At 39.3% G+C, this 18,769-nt stretch overlaps 2 protein-coding genes across 3 annotated transcripts; one reads left to right on the forward strand and one right to left on the reverse strand.

The window, feature by feature from the left end:
- Positions 1-719: 719 nt before the first annotated feature.
- LOC121891224 (sodium- and chloride-dependent neutral and basic amino acid transporter B(0+)-like) lies at positions 720-8,335 on the forward strand. Its single transcript, XM_042404057.1, has 15 exons — positions 720-773; positions 1,954-2,098; positions 2,188-2,319; positions 2,933-3,094; positions 3,203-3,317; positions 3,405-3,537; positions 3,843-3,983; positions 4,558-4,693; positions 5,123-5,215; positions 5,305-5,430; positions 5,568-5,686; positions 5,769-5,868; positions 7,181-7,290; positions 7,504-7,671; positions 7,819-8,335. Exons 1-15 carry the CDS (start codon positions 720-722, stop codon positions 7,945-7,947), a joined length of 1,863 nt encoding a protein of 620 aa, XP_042259991.1. The 3' UTR covers positions 7,948-8,335.
- Positions 8,336-9,744: 1,409 nt separating this feature from the next.
- On the reverse strand, positions 9,745-14,081 carry LOC121894094 (acidic mammalian chitinase-like). Of its 2 annotated transcripts, XM_042406437.1 has the most exons (11): positions 14,057-14,081; positions 13,876-13,905; positions 13,583-13,784; positions 11,691-11,747; positions 11,439-11,604; positions 11,212-11,336; positions 10,999-11,122; positions 10,706-10,888; positions 10,470-10,589; positions 10,251-10,389; positions 9,745-10,162 (listed from the first exon to the last, which is right to left on the reverse strand). In XM_042406437.1, exons 1-11 carry the CDS (start codon positions 14,079-14,081, stop codon positions 9,882-9,884), a joined length of 1,452 nt encoding a protein of 483 aa, XP_042262371.1. In that variant the 3' UTR covers positions 9,745-9,881. The 2 variants fall into 2 exon arrangements, with proteins under 2 accessions (XP_042262371.1, XP_042262372.1); XM_042406438.1 differs by lacking the exons at positions 13,583-13,784; positions 13,876-13,905; positions 14,057-14,081 and adding an exon at positions 12,740-12,816.
- Between the last annotated feature and the right edge of the window lie 4,688 nt (positions 14,082-18,769).

An 18,769-nucleotide genomic window follows, 5' to 3' on the forward strand; every position in this document is an offset into this window, starting at 1 on the left:
TCGGTTTATGCTCGAATGTCTGCTAGTTATTTTGCTTAAACTGTGACCACAGGCAAAAAGAGAAGCTGTGCCTAAATTGTTATACTTAGCTTGTAGGCATGTTAACCCATAGTTGTCTGTTTTGCCCCAAAAGTAAGCCTAACTGTTGCTATGGATACTTACAGTTTAATATAGTCCATACTGCAAATGATTTAGAGCAGTGATCGTTGACGACATTGAAGTATCCCGTTAAATGTTACATTTTTGTATCTAAACTATTTTCCTGAGATAATACACTCCAGCTTTTGGTCTCATACAAACTATATTGTTTCTGATGTAATGTGCAGTAGTACTGTATCCAAGAAGGAAAGACTAAGAGTCGTAAAATGCCGAATGGTTAGATACTAAAAGCCTCACAAGTCAGTGGTGTTTGATATAGCTTATGTATTTATTTAAAAATTAGATACATGTATCATTAACAGGTGAACTGTTCCTTTAAAATTGCAGCTGAGATAACATAACTTTGTTTGGCTTTTGACATGGAAGAAACCCCACAAAAGCTTGACTTAGTTAAATTAACAGACATCTTTTTACAGTGTGGGCAGGTTCACCTGCACATGCTCTCCTGTCTCTGCGGTAAACAGATCATTGACAGAATCCAGTTCTGTTGCTCTGAGTTGAGACACTTTTTTGAGCAGTGTGAGTTTCCTCTGACGACCATCAGAAACGGATGAAAGAACATGTGGAAATATGGCTCAAACATTTCCAAGGATCCTCCTATTATTGCTGATCAGGTAGGATTACAGACATCTGCTTTTCTAAGTGCATAATTAACTTGAGCATTCTTCACATATTTGTTTTTGTTTTGTTTGTTTGTTTTGTGTCTTTGCACAACAGATGGTTGAATTTAACAGCACTAATGAAAATGAAACAAAGCTAAACATACATCATTATTGCAGTAACACAGCAATGTCCCATTCCTATTTAAAGCCTATATAGCTACAACCAAAGTGAATACAATAAAATTATGATAGTTTGTTGTCCATCAAAGTAACTATTACTCCAATATGTTTTCTTTTTTTGGTATTAGAAAAACTTAAACAGACATTCATCGGAAGGATAAATGCATGTAGACATTGTTGCCCTTGGGGACTGAATTTAACAAACATTTACTTAATTCACTGAACTCCCCCACCCTTATTTAGGGTGACAGGTAGCTACCATATAAAGGATTAAGTTACAAATACATCAACAGTGAATCTCACTGCAGTCTCACTGAGCTGTTAATGCCATTTTGATGCATAATAACCACATAACATTGAACAAATTTTAAACTTCCTGGTGACAAAGTACCCAAGTGTCTGTATGATTCATAGCGAGGCTCTAATATGTTTTATGTAAACATTTTGAAATGATATGGCAGGAAAAGCACAAATGTAACATTGATAACATTAATAGCAAGTGAATTAAAGTAAAATGAGTTTAAAAAATTACCATTCTGTGTCATTGAGGCCTGAGAGTCAGCAGGTGCCCACTCCAACCAAACACCCCACTAATGACGTCATTTGTTAGTTGCCTTTGCCTTGATTGAAGGTGTTTGAAGTGGCCATTTATCAATAATTAAAATGCAACTTAAAATCAAAGGACCACTGATGCACGGTGGGGATGTGCTGTCTACAAAGTCCTCTAATCTAAGCAAATATCTAGAGTAATCAAATAATCGAAACAAATACTAATTATTATTCATAAAACTACCATAAAAAGCTCCTACAGTCTTCATCAGAGAAATCATCTGCTTTGTGGTTGGAATCTAAGAACCACTGTCCTGTAGTATCATCAGTATACACAGTACTGGTGATGCTTATATTACAAACATTTTTTTTCAGATTTATTATAAGTTATTTATTATTTATTATTAAGTTAATTTAAACCACAGATAGTGCATCACAGCTTATAAAACTCTACTCTGAGCAGGACTCCCCTGTGGATGATGGCGATGAGAACCCTGAACGTGGGAACTGGACCAACAAGACAGAATACCTCCTCTCTATGATCGGCTTCGCTATTGGCTTGGGAAATATCTGGAGATTTCCCTATGTAGCCTTTAAGAATGGAGGGGGTAATTATTTGGCATCAGTGTTCAGAAAAATCAGTTTTGATAATTCTGTTGTAGTAGTTGTGAAAACTTGCTTTTATCCCTGTGAGCAGGTGCCTTTCTCATTCCCTATTTTGTGATGTTGGTTTTGTGTGGAATTCCTCTTTTCTTCCTGGAAAATGCCATTGGTCAGTTCTGCAGCCAAGGCCCAGTCAACATGTGGAGAGCAGTGCCGATACTGCAGGGTGAGCCTGCAGTTAAACAGCAAATTCATTCTCTGTTAGATCAAAATTAAATTCCATGTTGCCACAATTTTATAAAACCTTTTAGTGAGTAAAAGTAGGGCTGCAACTATCAGGTTTTTAAAATGTTGATTAATCTATAGATATTTTTAATTTAATTGATGAATCATTTAACTTTATAAAATGACAGAAAGTAGTGAAAAACATTTGAAAACCTATAACTGGAAAGTGTAACAATCATGCTTGATATATGACTCAAACTATTAATTAATTACCTCATATTATTTTATTGATCATTTTACCTCTGAATGTAAGGCAGTACAGATCTCAACTATAACCTAGCAATAGGTGATATAATGGTGCATTTAGCATAATGTGCGATATCAAAAGTTAATCTAAATCAATAATATTGGTCATTAACCTAAAGCTTAAAGAAAAAGGTGATTCTTTAACTATGGAGCTTGCTTCAAGGTCTCCCTCTGCCCATCAGGAAATACAAAAGAGAGAAATATCTTTTTGTGGTTTGGTTGGCTCAGTGAGGTCAGACAACAGATTTTTTTTGTAAAATATTTTATATAGACATATACTTTGCATTATAACCTATTATCTTCTGCAGGTGTTGGCTTAGGCATAATTATGGTGAACGCACTGTTGTCAATTTACTACAACGTCATCATCGCCTACAGTTTGTTCTACATGTTCGCCTCCTTCCAGTCTCCTCTGCCGTGGTCCAGCTGCCACAGCTGGGCTGACAGTAACTGCGGTGACAGACCTAAAGGTGCTTTTCAACGCCATCATTATTACTTGTGAGATGTGTTGATCAGATCTGCACCAAATTGGCTGATATTTTAAGCAAGCCATTCACTGGTCATCTCTCCTTTTCTAGTGTATTGCAATGTAAGTGGTGTTTTAGTGACGAACTGGACGCAGGAAAACAACACTTGTCCTTCATCCAACATGATCAAAGTTCCAGTGCAGAGCCCGAGTGAGCAGTACTGGGAGTAAGTATCACACACTCAAGCAAACGAGCACATATGCACACATCTGTCACACTGCTGTTGTTACAGTCAGATGTGTCTTCTCTTCAGTCGTGTGGCTCTGCAGAGATCCAGTGGTCTAGATGAAACAGGACCAGTAGTTTGGTACTTGGCTCTCTGTCTGCTGCTGAGCTCCATGCTTGTTGCTGCAGCGCTCATCAGAGGTATCAAGTCATCTGGCAAAGTAAGTCAACATCTACTGTACTTTATAACGAGTCCTTATCCACAGCTTGTGAAAATGTAACTTTTCTTCAAGCACATGAAAACAAGAATCAGACACCACAAATGCAAGCAAGTACACAATGTATTTCCCAGTTGAATTTTCCTCTTTAATCTTTCTGGTGTTGTGCAGTAACAGTAAATGCCATTTGCTTTGTTAAGCAATGCTGATATGATACACACATTTCATTCATATGTAGCAGGTTTGGCCCACTATGGTCAGCTCACAACCAAGTTCACTGTATGAATTTTATTGCTCTGTCTTTCCAGGTTGTGTATTTTACAGCTACGTTCCCTTACTTGGTGATTGTGATCCTGCTGATCAGAGGTGTGACGCTGGAGGGAGCTAAAGATGGCATAGAGTTCTACATTGGCTCCAAATCCAACTTGACCAAACTGACTGAAGGACAGGTGAGGACCCAACTTTCCCTGTGTACGACGCAACAAGAGCAAGAGTTTACAACCACTTGCTGACAATGCTAAAATGTTTAGCAGGTACAATGTTTACTATGTTCATCTTCACACATTAGCTTGTTTTAGCATTGGCCAATTACCACTGAACAAAAAGTATAACTGAGGCTGACAGGCATGTCATTAGTTTTGCAGGTATTTGGTCAGAAACCAAAGTATTGCCAAAACCAAAGTAGTTTGATCTGATGATGGTGCTAGATGAAAAGTTAAGGGATCACCAAAGTTATTATAATCAATTGTAAAGGAGAAATGAATGTGTAAATTTCATGGAAATTCATCCAATAGTTGTGAGGACATTTCACAAATATCAACCTCATGATGACGCTAGAGGGAAAGTCAGGGAATCACCAAAGTCATTAGGATTCATCATCATTTGGAACCACGAATGTCTGTACAACTTTTCAGAGATATATCACTCTGGACCAAAGTGGTGAACTGACAGACTGACATTGCCATCCTGACAGTCTACAGGCTAAAAACAGTAGCATAAGTTTAAAACATGACGTGTTTTCAGGTCTGGAAGGACGCCGCAACACAGACCTTTTATTCCCTGTCCATTGCTTGGGGTGGAGTTGTGACTCTTGCTTCTTATAGCAACTTCCACAACAACATGTTCCTGGACTCAGTGGTTGTAACCCTCATTAACCATGGTAGGAAAACACTGTTTCAAGCACTATATCAAATAAAGTGTATTTATTTTGCTGCTTTATCAGAACTAAGTAAATATATAACAATGTAATGTTGTAAGTACACAGTTTAGTTAATATCAAAGCCACTATGCGTGGATTTTGAAGATGTCTGGGGCGCCTCCCAGTGATAAAAAAAACCATAGTGGTGAAAAGCTATCCAACGGGTCTAATGAGGAAGAAAAGGCAGCAGTCCAGAGTTCTTTCATTTGCAGTGGCTAAATAAAAGCTGCTAAAAATTTTTAGTGCTGCCCTTTCTGACAGGAGGCTTTCTTTTTGTTGAGTAGGCTCAACTGGCTGCCTGAGCAGGTAATCTCCAGTATGTGTAAAATAAAGCATGGGATATTTAAGCTGATTAGTCTACTCTATGTGACTATTTTCATCTCATTCTAGGCACCAGTGTGTTTGCAGGCTTTGCCATCTTTTCAATTTTGGGTCACATGGCTCAAATCTATGGAAAGCCTGTTGCAGAAGTGGTGAAGGAAGGTCAGGCACCTTTAATACCACTTGATTTTAAAAAATGTCGAAAGGCTGCTATATGTTCTCTGATGTTTTGTTTTTCCATCTTTGTGCAGGTTTTGGCCTGGCATTCATTGTATATCCAGCTGCCCTGGCTAAGCTTCCCATTTCCCCTCTGTGGTCTATCCTGTTCTTCTTCATGCTTTTCATAGTTGGTCTGGACACTCAGTTTACAATTTTAGGTGAGACTGTCATTTACTATTCCAAAACACTTTTTTAAACACATTGGATCTGTGCGGAAGCAACTAATCACTGTTTTCCTTTCGGCCTGAAATTCTTCAGTTTGCTTGTTACTTCTCATCTCTCCTCTCTCCATTAGAGGTGATTACCACCTGCCTGACTGATGCATACCCTGAAATCCTCAAACCCAGACGTGCCTTTTTAACTATTGCCACCAGCTCCATCATCTTCCTCTTGGGCCTGCCATGTGTCACAAGGGTAGGTCTGCTGAGAGTGACTGTATTACTGCTGCCTGATATTACTATCTTGCTTACCTGCACTGTGTGTGTGTCTAAAATAGGCAGGAATATACTGGGTGACTCTAATCGACCAGTTTATTACCAGCTGGGTGCTGCTAATTTTGGCTCTGATGGAGATCATTGGCTTCTGCTACATATATGGTAAATGTGAAAGACTTTTATACAACTTTACAAGTTTGTTTCATTGGCTGTATTTACTGTATGTATGTCTGTATGTGTATGCCACAGTCAGTGTCAGCAATGTTCTTCTTAAGCACCTGGCAAATTACTGAAACAATACGACACAAAGTGCAGTCATTGGGCTTCTTACAAATATGAGTTTGACTGGTTGGGCTGTGAGAAGTTAGAGGTCTGTCTGTCCCACTGGAAGCACCCAGCTGTCTACTAATTTTCTACCTTTGTCAGCTACTTATGTTACCTAAATTAGCTTAATTTTGCTGGTTAGTTACAAAAGCTGGTAATATTCTTTATTTTTTCTTATTGTCAACAACCCCAATGAAAAGACCAAAACCAAGAATGTGTTAGTTTGACACTTGATACTTGAAGCTGAGCCTACTGGAGACATCATGGGCCCAGTCAGTGAAATATTGATGAAAGTCGGAGCCCACTTGACAACCCCAATGATATGCCTGCACAGCCTTTCTCAACATCAGAGCAGCATAGGTCAGTGCTTAAACCTTCCATCACCACTGGGAGCATGGGAATTTAAGAGTTGGCACTTTAGATTAACATCATTTGAAAACATGACAATTCCTTAATTATTGTCATATTATTGAAGTATGGAATACAATACTTTGCTATCTTGTCTGTTGCACCCAGGTACAAGCCAATTTATCCCTGCTGAAGACATATAGTAAATCTTTGAAAATGGTTCACAAATATGTAGTTTCATTTTTTTTTTTTAAAAAAAGGTTGATTAATTTCTTAAAACAGCTGGGCACTATAGTTTCTATCAAATGTCACTCAAATAGAAGTGAATATTGCATTTGTTGGTGGTTTTGCAGCTGCAGATTTGATGCTCTCCTGAGTATTTCAGGCACCTGGACGGTGCATGTGGAACTGACTTAAAATAAACCACATTGCCCATGTTTGTAGTAATGAAGGAACATGTCATCAATTGCAACCATATGTCTCACTGATGTGTTTTTAATAGTTTTTTGGAACAATGAAAGGCACAGCAGAATAAGCTATCAGGTTTAGATAATACTTGTTGGTATTAGTGTGATCAACTCACTGTTGGTTGTGGTCTTTTTGTGGGATTTTTTTGACATTCTTGACAGTTTAATATAGAATATCACTTGACTTTACAGAATTCTCTATGGTGAACAAATTATATTGCTGACATCTTGGCTAGCAGCTGAGGGCCTGAATGATGTAGACATTAGCATCAGAAGTAAGACAGCTTTCTGTTGCTGAGTTGTGCACATATTCATTTTCTTCTCATGCCCTGCAGGAGGGAACCGTTTGATTAAAGACATTGAGATGATGATTGGAGAAAAGACCTTTGGTTTCTGGCTGTGGTGGAGAGCATGTTGGTTCTTTATCAGCCCCTGCATCATAGTGGTGAGTACAACCTCAGGTTTGTTCTTTTACTTTATATTGTTGTAGAAATAACACCTTCAACACACGCTCTACCTATTTTACCTTTCAACTCCCTCACGGGGCACTTTTTGTATACCTATATAGGTCCATTTTAGCTTTTTTTTTAAGTAATCTGGGAATTAAAGTGTAAATATTTACACTTTAATTATATTAACAACTACCTTTGTTGTCCAGGGGATCTTGATCTGGTCTTTGTTGACATTTGTGCCCCCTTCCTATGGAACAGTCCAGTTCCCAGCCTGGGGTTTGGCTCTGGGCTGGTGCATGGTTGCATTTGTCCTCCTCTGGATCCCTGTCATCGCTGTGTATAAGATGATAAGAGCAGAGGGAAATCCCTGGAAGGTGTGTGTGTCGCCTTGTTTAAGACAAGAAATGTTTTTAACAAGCTGGGATTTCTCTTTTGTAATTTGAAAGCAGTGATGCCCTTCAAAGTTTGTACCCATATTCATGATTTATAAATATGATTTTATAATCTTGTACCTTCCACAGCGTTTGAAGTCACTGTGCTCTCCTTCTGAAGAATGGCATCCCTACCTGGACATCCATCGAGGAGAACGCTACTCAGAAGAACACTGCAGCAAAAGAAGAGAAGTGTCAACAAGCGATAAGCAAATGTAAATGCAATCTTCAATCTTCACATGTCTCTTCAACCAGTCAGCTTTAGTTAAAGCTGAACACCCAACTACAGTATAAAGTTATGAAAAAGCTGCTGCGTGAATGGGAGGTTATATGAAGGGCAGATTTTCTTTATGCCATGTTTGACCTGAATGGTATTAAACTTACCTATCTACCTTAATCAGATGTCTTTCATTCTTTGAAGAGCTCTTAAAACTTTAAGAATCTGTCTACATGTCAGGTAGTGAGTTTAATTTGCTCTTGAGTCCCTCGGCTGATGTAATCATTCTTACAAAAGCTCCATCTGATAGTGTTGGATGTCAGGCACATAAGAAATTCTGATTTTACTGTATTTCATTGAGTAAATGATTTTTGGGAAACTGTAAGTATATTAGGGAAATCTGCATGTCTTTAACAGAAGAAGACAAGAAAACATTTGTCTCAGCGTCGCAGAATTCCTTAATTTTGTATCATGTTGACATGGAAATTTAGAAGGAAAATATAGAAGGAAATTTTGTCCCTTACATTTCATAAACAAGTGATTTACCATCCTTTGGAACCATCATTGCTGACTCAATCCTCATTGCAATACATTACAAAAACTAAATAAAAGTGTTGGTGCTGGCACTGTTTTGATTACTGTCACTGTGATTATGGCCAATATTCCTTACACCTTTCGAACAATAATTATCAATGAATGTAAAGAACGAAAGTTTTTATCCAACTTTTGGGAAACAATGATAACTCAGAATTATTCTAAGTGCTCTATGCACCCAGTGTACTCAAAAAGTAAATGGCTTTTAGTACATATTAGTGGTGCAATATGTAGCAGGAGAGCAAAGCCAGAATCCACACAAAATCTTTCTAAATGTTGTTCAAAACCTTAAACTGGTCATTTTTTATGAGTATAGCCTGTTAGATTTGCTGTTTTTACACATTTACTTTACTACTTAACATTAAAAATGTATCTGCACATTCACAGACAGAACTGTAATCATTACATATATAATATATTTTCTAAATATTTGTATGTACTATGTGAATGAGTTTATGTGTGCATGTGTATGAAAATATGTATGAAAACTGCTTAACAGAAGCACATTTATATCACATGTAAGTATTATGTTAAAATATTCAAAAGTAGAATTTAAAAATGACCCAAGGATTTTGTCTTTTGAGTGATGATTTTTGCTTTGTTTTCTTTTGTCTTGCTTATAATTTAATTCATCCAATTTTATTCTATGTAACCACAAGGTAATACAGCATTTGTTAGGTAAAGACATTGAAAAAGTATTTATGTTGTCAGAACACAGAAATCATAGAAAATATTTTATTTAAAGCAGTGATGTATTCACTTTTTGTTTTAAATGAGAATATATTGATATGTACTCATGTACGTACTCTGTTTCTGTGAGAATATTGTCAAAATAACATTTGTTGCCACCTGTATCTTACTACTACTACTACTACTACTACTACTACTACTACTACTACTACTACTATACTTTTACTCATTTTTATGCTGAAATTTATCATCCTTTTGTCTGCAGTGACCATTTCTGGTTTGTGCAGTCAATGTTTGTCTTGGTTTGTTGCAGTTCAGTTTCTGACTGTAATGCTATGTCCAATACATGAGGACAATAAAGGTTGTTGACCACATTATATGTTGCTGATCTTTGATGTCTAAACCTCTATTGCAATAAATAATTCATTTTTGTTTCTTTAATTGATGATTTGACTGGTGAAAAACATAAACAAGATACATAAAACTATCAGACACCGGAAGTTGCTGTAAATGGTATTTATTCAGTTTAGAACAGTGACAGGTGTTACAGAGCTGTTCTTGAATGGGCCTTAGTGAAATGGTCTTGTGTTACATGATAGTTGACCCAGCTCCTAACTTAAGAACAAGAACATGAAGTTCTACCGTGGATTGTTTAAGCCCAGTTGCAGCACTTGCAGCTGTTATCAAACACCAGGCCAGCAGCACAGTGCTGGCTGTAGGTTTTTCCCTGCCGGCAATGATAGAAGTCGTTCTTGTTGGTTGCGTCTGGGTAGAGTCCGTCAGCCTTACCAGCACAGAAGCCAGATCCTGTGCTGCCACCACTGCTGCTGCCACCGCTGCTGCTGCTGCCTCCACTGCTGCCACCGCCAGGCTGGGGCTGAGCGTGCTGGGTGGGTGTGACTGGAGGCAATGGGTTAGAACGAGAACTGCAGGCTGAGGAGAAAAATGAAAGAAGTCAAAAAGATGGAAACAGTCCTATTTAGTAGATTGCCAGAGTATGTGTAGTTTATGCATGCATTACAAGTTCCAGTTCCGAGTCCACTCTTGAGGGTGTTGATCAGAGGGTATCTTCCCTGTCCACAGAAAGTTCCAGTGAAGTCATCCAGGTCCAAACTCCACACCATGGCTCCTCCAAAACCACTCTGCTTCAGCCACTGAATCTGTAGAGCGGATAAGAGGTTAAACCAAGTGCAGCCTAACATATAAAAGTTGGTGTAGATAATGAAATATAACTTCATACCTTATACTGGAAGCTCTTCACATTGTCATATCCAACCCAGATTCCCTGGTTGTAGGCATATGGCACATCCTGGGGACCATCCCAAGCCTGGGTGGCTCCTTGCTTCAGGAAAGTGCAGATCTGACAGCAAGTTGAGATTTAAGGTTAGAGACACAATACACAATTCATGTGAATACCGTATGTTGTTCTGTCTAATGTATACATGCACACATAAAGTCAAAAGAAGAAGCAAATACCTCATAGTAGGCCCAGAAGCCAGTTTGACGGGTGAAGGTTCCAGCAGGTCCAGGTCCACTGGCGGGAGCTCCCACAGCAGTGTTAGAGGAAGCCAGGCGGAAGGTGTGGCCATAGGTGGGGAAACCAACCAGCAGCTTCTCAGCTGGGGCACCGTTGCTCTTCCAGTAATTCATAGCGTAGTTCTATATATGAGAGAATACAGACCAGCGTGAGCATCTGTTCCATAATGTTTAATCATTTACAGCAAGATGTAATTGTTGAAATGCAGAGAAATAATGATCCCCTCACTCACCACATTGAAGTAGATATTGGATCCCTGGTCAGCGGGTCCCTTGTACAGGGGGCTGTTCTCTCCAACATTGTGCTCCCATGAACCGTGGAAGTCGTAGGTCATGACATGGAAGTAGTCCAGCACACTAGTGAACAGACATGAGAGTCAGTGCTTAAAAAGTGTTCTGTTCAATACACATAAGGGTATGTCTCATGTGTCTGCTCATAAACTTACGCTCCAATCTGGGCGATCTGGTACCCAGTGTCAATGGTTTCCTTTCCAGCAGCGACAGCAGCTGTCAGCATCAGACGGGGACGGTTGGTCTTCTTGCCCTCTGCCTCAAAGGCACTCATCAACTCCTACAGATGGGTGAGGAGAGAGAAAGACAGTTTGAGTTGCTGTATGACTGCATTTTTAAAGCCAAAATGTTTTACCAGATACAAGATAGCAGTTTGTCTGACCTGAACCAGGACGGTGAAGCGCTCCTTATCCTGAGGTGGGGAGCCACGAGAGCCAGGGTACTCCCAGTCAATATCCAGACCATCAAACTCGTACTGACGCAGGAACTGGATCACGCTGTTGATGAAAGTCTGACGATTGGCAGCACTAGACACCATGGCTGTGAACCTGAAAAGAGGGTCAGAGTGTTTCTACCTGCGCATCAAAGTCCTTAAAAAGTACTGAGACTATTAATCCTCATGAACATTACTTACTTCTGAGTACCAAAGTTCCATCCTCCAATGGCTAGCAGAGTCTTCAGGTTGCTGTTCCTGCAAGCAGTAGCAACATCCACTTTAACCTCTCACACTTTATTCTGTGTGTGTCCATGTGCAACATAGTTGAAAAGGTTCAGGTTAAATCCTGCTAAATGGGACAACTATGCTACCTGCTGTTGTAAATTTGTACCTGCATTGAGTAGTAATAGTAAAGGATTATGGGTAATCCTCAAAGCAACTGAGGATTTGCTGCTAGGCAACATGTCTGTGATTGTAAATTAACTTGAAAAGCACATAAAAGTTAAGCTGGCTTTATTTGGTTGGATATTATTTATCTTAGGTTAATTTCTCGTGTTTTTATTAAGTTAACCGTTCATTTTTTGTGTGTTTTATTGCCAGTAAAAATCTCTCCAGTATAGCTAGCTAACATTAACGTGATGCCATCTTTCCAGACGGAGCATGCAGTGTTTGTCCACAAGAGATGACCATCCTACTCTATTGTCCTTTCTCATAAATGCAGGTATGTTACAGTATGTCATTCTATAGAGTGTGGTAATATTTTAAACATGTTACATATTCATTATTATTATAAAATGAAAAATTGTTCTGTTTAATTTATTCTATTTACATGAATTTAACACAATTGACCATCAAATCCTATTACAGAGACTGGAACATTTAATTGGCAAGGAACTGCATTAAGCTGGTTTAAAACCTATTTATCAGATCAATTTCAGTTTGTACATGTTAACAATCCTGAATCCTCCAAGCACACAAAAGTCAGACACAGAGTTCTGTGCTTGGACCAACACTATTCACCAGCTGGTCCACAATACTGCTGCATGTCTACTGACAAAAAACAGAAAAAGACATAATATTTCTCCCATTTTAGCTTCGCTGCATTGGCTCCCTGTAAAATCTAGAATAGAATTTAATCCTTCCTCTCACCTACAAAGCCCTTAATGGTCAGGCACCATCATATCTTAAAGAGCTCACAGTACCCTATTACCCCACGAGAACACTATGCTCCCAGAATGCAGACTTACTTGTGGTTCCTAGAGTCTCCAAAAGTAGAATGAGAAGTAGAACCCTTCAATTATCAGGCTCCTCTCCTGTGGAGCCATCTTCTAGTTTGGGTCCGGTAGGCAGACACCCTCTCTATGTTTAAGAGTAGGCTTAAAACTTTCCTTTTTGATAAAGCTTATAGTTAGGGCCAGCCAGGCTCACCTTGGGCCAGCCCCTAGTAATGCTGCTATAGGCCTTGACTCCCATGACGCACTGAGCTCTTTTCTCCTCCTCTCCCTCTCCATCTGTACACATTCATATCCCATTAATGCATGTTACTAATTCAGCATCTTCTCTCTCCCATAGTTTTGTGCTTTCTCGTCTCGCCGGTATCTCTGCTTCCAGAGCTGTAGAATCTGGATCTGTGATTACTAAGCCCCTACTGCCCCCTGATCCTGCTCAACACTCATTGCTACAGTCTTACTTTTATTATTATTATTACTACTATACATCTCTATGTAGAACTTGCATTGTGCTATGCTCTCTCTCCTCCTGCTCTCTCTCTCTTTCTCTCTCTCTCTCTCAACCCAACCAGTCGAGGTAGATGGCCACCCACCCATAGTTTGACTCTGCTCGAGGCTTCTTCCCCTTAAAGGGGAGTTTTTCTTTACTCCTGTCAGCAAGTGCTTGCTCATGGGGGAATGTTGGGTCTCTGTAAATTAAAGAGTACGGTCTAGACCTGCTCTATATGAAAAGTGCCGTGAGATACAGTAACTCCTGTTGTGATTAGGTGCTATATAAATAAAATTGGCTTGACTTTAAATTCATTTAGACACTGGAGTCTCACACACACACAATCACTATGAGCATTTATGTATACTAACTGGTTCTTCAGGGCCTGGAACTGTCCGTAGAGTTTCTCATCGTCCCACTCATAGGTCTTGATCATGTTGCTGTCCATTCCAGCAAAGGCATAGATGAGGTGGTCACAGAGACATGGGTCAATGTCGGTGGGGAAAAACTTGCCTGCTCCAGGACGGTACTGTCCCCAGTTAGTGAAATAACAGGAGAGGATGTAGGATGATCCTGCAACACATGGAACAATTAGTCTGCTCTTTATCTGTGTTATTAACTAACACATGTCCACACATCTCATATGTCTAAAGTATATAATTACCTAGCTGCACATGCAGCAGGAGAGCCAGTCCTACAGAGAGAAGGTGAAGAGGAGGCAGGTTAGGTAGTTAATATGAATCTGCATTATCTGTGTTAAATAAATCATTCTTTTGAGCACAAAATGAAATTCAGCTGCAATATGTAAGTTTGAGAAGTTCCTTCGAGCAAAGAGCTCAGCTTACCAATGCAGATGAGTAGCTTGCCCATGTTGCTTCTGTACAAAGAACTGAGGGCTGGGACACCCTTATATACTCACAGGTTCGTCCCCATATCTGCATTATCTGTTAACTATGTTTGTTATGGTTTGCCAATTCAGCGTAACAGAAAAGTCAAGCTCATTCATTTGTTTGGTCAAGACCTGTGTTGCATTGGATTTATGGAAAGAACTGATATCCTTCAGGCGTCTTTTGATAATGATATGATCTGATTAAATTAGATATTGTCAAGGTTATTATTGTTGATTATACTGTGCGGTACAAACTAACAGCATTATAAATCAAGTTTTTAAATTTACCCTTAACTTTTCACCCTGTTTTTCAGTACTGTGAGTATAACTCTTACTGGTTAATGAATGTTTCCAATATCTATAAGAAACTGATAGTGCTTGGAAAAATTTGATTTGCATCATTTTCCGTTTACTTTTACTTTTTACTTTTCCGTTTAATTGTTTGATACTGATGTTTAATCAGCTGTCCTTAAGTTCTCTGCTGCATGCTTTATCACGCTTATACATTGTCTAATATCAGTTATTGCTGTTGTTTTGGTCTGTCACCTGAAATTAGGTCCACAATCTAGCAATGGGAAATGGCTTTTTGTCCTTTCCTGTCCTTGAATGTGATTCAGCAGTTTTGTGACTGTAATGTGATTTTGAAACTAGTCTCACACTAGCTGTGCCATCTCTTTAAATCTTCATTAACAGATACTGAATGATCTCTTTTAATGTATGACATTCAAAGTTACCATTTATGCTCCATCTGTGAAAGTCTAGTTTTAGATGATTAAAGATGACAGATTTGCTCTAAAAAGGCTTGATAAGTTTAAAACATTTTTTTTTACATATTTAAAGGTAGAGGTTCATCTTTCATTTGTAGCATTTGTATTATCCTTAAAACTAGATCTTGTCTTTATATATTGTGTTGTTATACACTCACCGGCCACTTTATTAGGTACACCTGTTCAACTGCTTGTTAACACAAATATCTAACCAGCCAATCACATTGCACCAACTCTATGCCTTTAGGCATGTAGACAAGATCATTTAGGTATGTAGGCAAGGTCAAGACGATAATCTAAAGTTCAAACCAAGCATCAGAATGGTGGAGAAAGGTTATTTAAGTGACTTTGAACGTGGCATGGTTGTTAGTGCCAAACGGGCTGGTTTGAGTATTTTAGAAACTGCTGATCTGCTGGGATTTTCAGGCACAACCATCAGTAGAGTTTACAGCGAATGGTCTGAAAAAGAGAAAATATCCAGTGAGCAGCGGTTCTCTAGGCAAAAATACCTTGTTGATGGCAGAGGTCAGAGGAGAATGGACAGACTGGTTCGAGCTGATAGAAAAGCAACAGTAACTCAAATAACCACTTGTTACAACCGAGGTATGCAGAAGAGCATCTCTGAATGCTCAACACATGGAACCTTGAGGCAGAACGGGCCACAGCAGCAGAAGACTACACTGAGTGTCACTCCTGTCCACTAAGAACAGGAAACTGAGGCTACAATTCGTATGGGCTCAGCAAAATTGGACAATAGAAGACTGGAAAAACATGCCTGGTCTGATTAGGCTCGATTTCTGCTGCGACATTCAGATGCTGGGGTCAGAATTTGGCGTAAACAACATGAAAGCATGGATCCATCCTGCCTTGTATCGAGGGATATTTTCTTGGCACGCTTTCCCCTTAGTGCCAATTGAGCATCGTTTAAACTCCACAGCCTACCTGAGTATTGCTGCCGACAATGTCCATCCCTTTATGACCTCAGTGTACCCATCTTCTAATGGCTACTACCAGCAGGATAACACACCATGTCACAAAGCTCAAATCATCTCAAACTGCTTTCTTGAACATGACAATTAGTTCACTGTACTCAAATGGCCTCCACAGTCACCAGATCTCAATCCAGTAGGGCACCTTTGGGATGTGGTGGAACAGGAGATGTGTATTGTGGATGTCCAGCTGACAACTCTGCAGCAACTGTGTAATACTATCATGTCAATGTGGACCAAAATCTCTGAGGAATGTTTCCAGCACTTTGTTGAATCTATGCTATGAAGAATTCAGGCAGTTCTGAAGGCAAAAGGGAGTCCAACCAGATACTAGAGAGGTATACCTAAGAAAGTGGCCGATGAATGTATATTGTATTGTGACGACCCCTCTGCTTTGCTCACTTTCTGTCTGCAGGGGCGGGTAAATTGACTTTATTACTTTGAAAACCTGTGTGACTGGATTTAGCTGGGCTGTGACAGTATGTACAATATTTATGGTTCTTTAGCTGATTTTGAGCTAACCAACAAAAACCCTTTAACAAGAATTCTGTATGTGTGTTTCTGTGTACATGAAACGTGGATTGACATAATGTAGGTTTCCTTAAAACACCATTCCCCAGTTCACCTATGTGGCCAGTAAGCTTGCTCTCAATTGTTATTCCCACTAAATATAATTTGAGTGTCAACAGCATCACTGAGTGCTGAAGTATTGTCCCTGCTAACAATACCTTGGTGCTAAACTGCTTGATAAACACAGTGTGAAAATACCAGCGTATTACATGAGAGTTTCAACATACTGAAGTTCATATTGCCCTTGTTTTGTGTGGTTGCATCATGGTTGCATCATTATTCATATAACAATGCATTATGGAAACATTTTTAAAAGGATTTTCTCGTTACTACTTTATCCAACAAAGTTTCAGCAGTGTGGAACTCTGTTAGGATTGCACCTGTGGTCACTTTGAGATGTCTCCTTTTTTAGAGGGCACTGTTTTATTTTTTTAAAAATTTTTTTATGTCAGCAGAAGTTATTCCAGTGCAGTTAGGAGGAGTAAGCAGTTGAGTGAATTCCAAAATTTACAATAATATACATGTATGTGCATGGTTGTTTTGTGAAAAATGACCAGAGTGTTAAATGCACTACCAAATCTCACCACCAGAGAGAGTCAATAAACCATGCAGAGTCAAGGTCCATTTTGTATAAGATGTTCAAGAAGGAGTGTTTACTTCTTTTTTCCCTGGATCATTTTAATTCCCCCTCTTGTGATATCATCTGCTCTTCTAAATGGTTAAAACTTTCATTTAAGCTGTGAGTAAAATAGATCTTAACCTTTGAAGCAACAGCCCTTGTTCTTTTTTGCTGTAGAGACAAATTACATTGAATTTGTTGAACCACAAACCAAACTCTCTCTTGTCTCTTTCCCCATGGCAACCATGGACAGGGAACCGGCAGATAAACACAGACCTGTTGCCATCGCCCACGCAATACACACAGCCGCATACCACACACACACACAATGTGCTAGTTAATTGAAATATGACACGTGGAAATGATGATTAATCATGATTAATTGTGATATCTTTGTGTTGTCTGTTCTGTCGGAGAGACAGGATGAAGTCAGTGCATCTGCTCATGTGTATTAAACAAAATACTACATAATAATGTCGAGGTTCTGTGTACTGGAGTGGAATATATTAAAATCTACTCTGAGTTGTTTGCCAGCAGGGGAGCAGGTTTGATTAAGTTGAACAATTAGCAGTTGCTCTCTATGTCTGTGATTTTGCTTTTGATGATGCATTAGTGCATATTTAAGGCAGAGGGAGCAAATAGTGAATGACCAAAAGCACTGAGTACTGTACATGTGATGTCACTCTGCACAAATTGTAAAGAACGTGATCAAAATGTGAATACTATGAAAAATGTGAGTACGAGCACTCGGTGTTCAGCTCCTTCTACTGCTTCCCTCCACCACCACCACCACCACCACCCCCGCAAAATGCAGGCTTCTCAACAACCCGTTGCTATTAGATACTGCTGTCACCATGGCAGTAAATTCTCAATCATTTGCTCCTGGCCACACACACACACACACACACACACACACACACACACACACACACACACACACACACACACACACACACACACACACACACACACACTCACACACACACACACACATGTTTAGCTGTGATGTGGGAGGGTTGTCCTTGAGTCGAGTGTTCCCAGGTCCAGCTGGGAAACAGTCCACCTGTGAACAGAATTCAAATGCTGTGACAGGGAAGGGATTCCACATTTTCAACAATTTTCACATGCACCCTGTTATAGGATATCATGTCCCATCATATGTGCCATCATGCAGAATGTGGCAGATTTTTGCACCCAGTGGTGTGTGTGTGTGTGTGTGTGTGTGTGTGTGTGTGTGTGTGTGTGTGTGTGTGGGGGGGTGTGTGTGTGTTTGTGTGTGCAAGCTTTTCCTGATAAATGAGTCACATTGCTAAACTTGACAGGGTGACATGCTTGCTTCTGTTCAGATGTACCTGTAATAAAGAGTCGACCTACTAATGATATCAGTGAAAGTGACTCAGGACCTTGACTCACTAATAGCTGAAAATATACTTTCAGATATTGTGTATTTGTCTCAGAGTGTCCGAACACTGTCGGTGTGTGTATCACCATTTCCTCAGAATTATATACTTTAATTCTACTTCTTATACTTAAAATGTGAGATACAAACATATTTATTTCCCTGCACACACACATATATAATTTTTAAACTACAGTTTCATGATAATGATGATAATAAAAATACTAACAAGTAAAGAATTTAACACCAGACGTGAGATGAATTTTCACATCTTGAGTAGCTGTCCCGAGCAGCTGACGTCAGCTCACGGAAGATGAAATAAACA

This window comes from Thunnus maccoyii, chromosome 3 (assembly GCF_910596095.1).
Source record: "Thunnus maccoyii chromosome 3, fThuMac1.1, whole genome shotgun sequence".
NCBI classification, from domain to species: Eukaryota; Metazoa; Chordata; class Actinopteri; order Scombriformes; family Scombridae; genus Thunnus; species Thunnus maccoyii.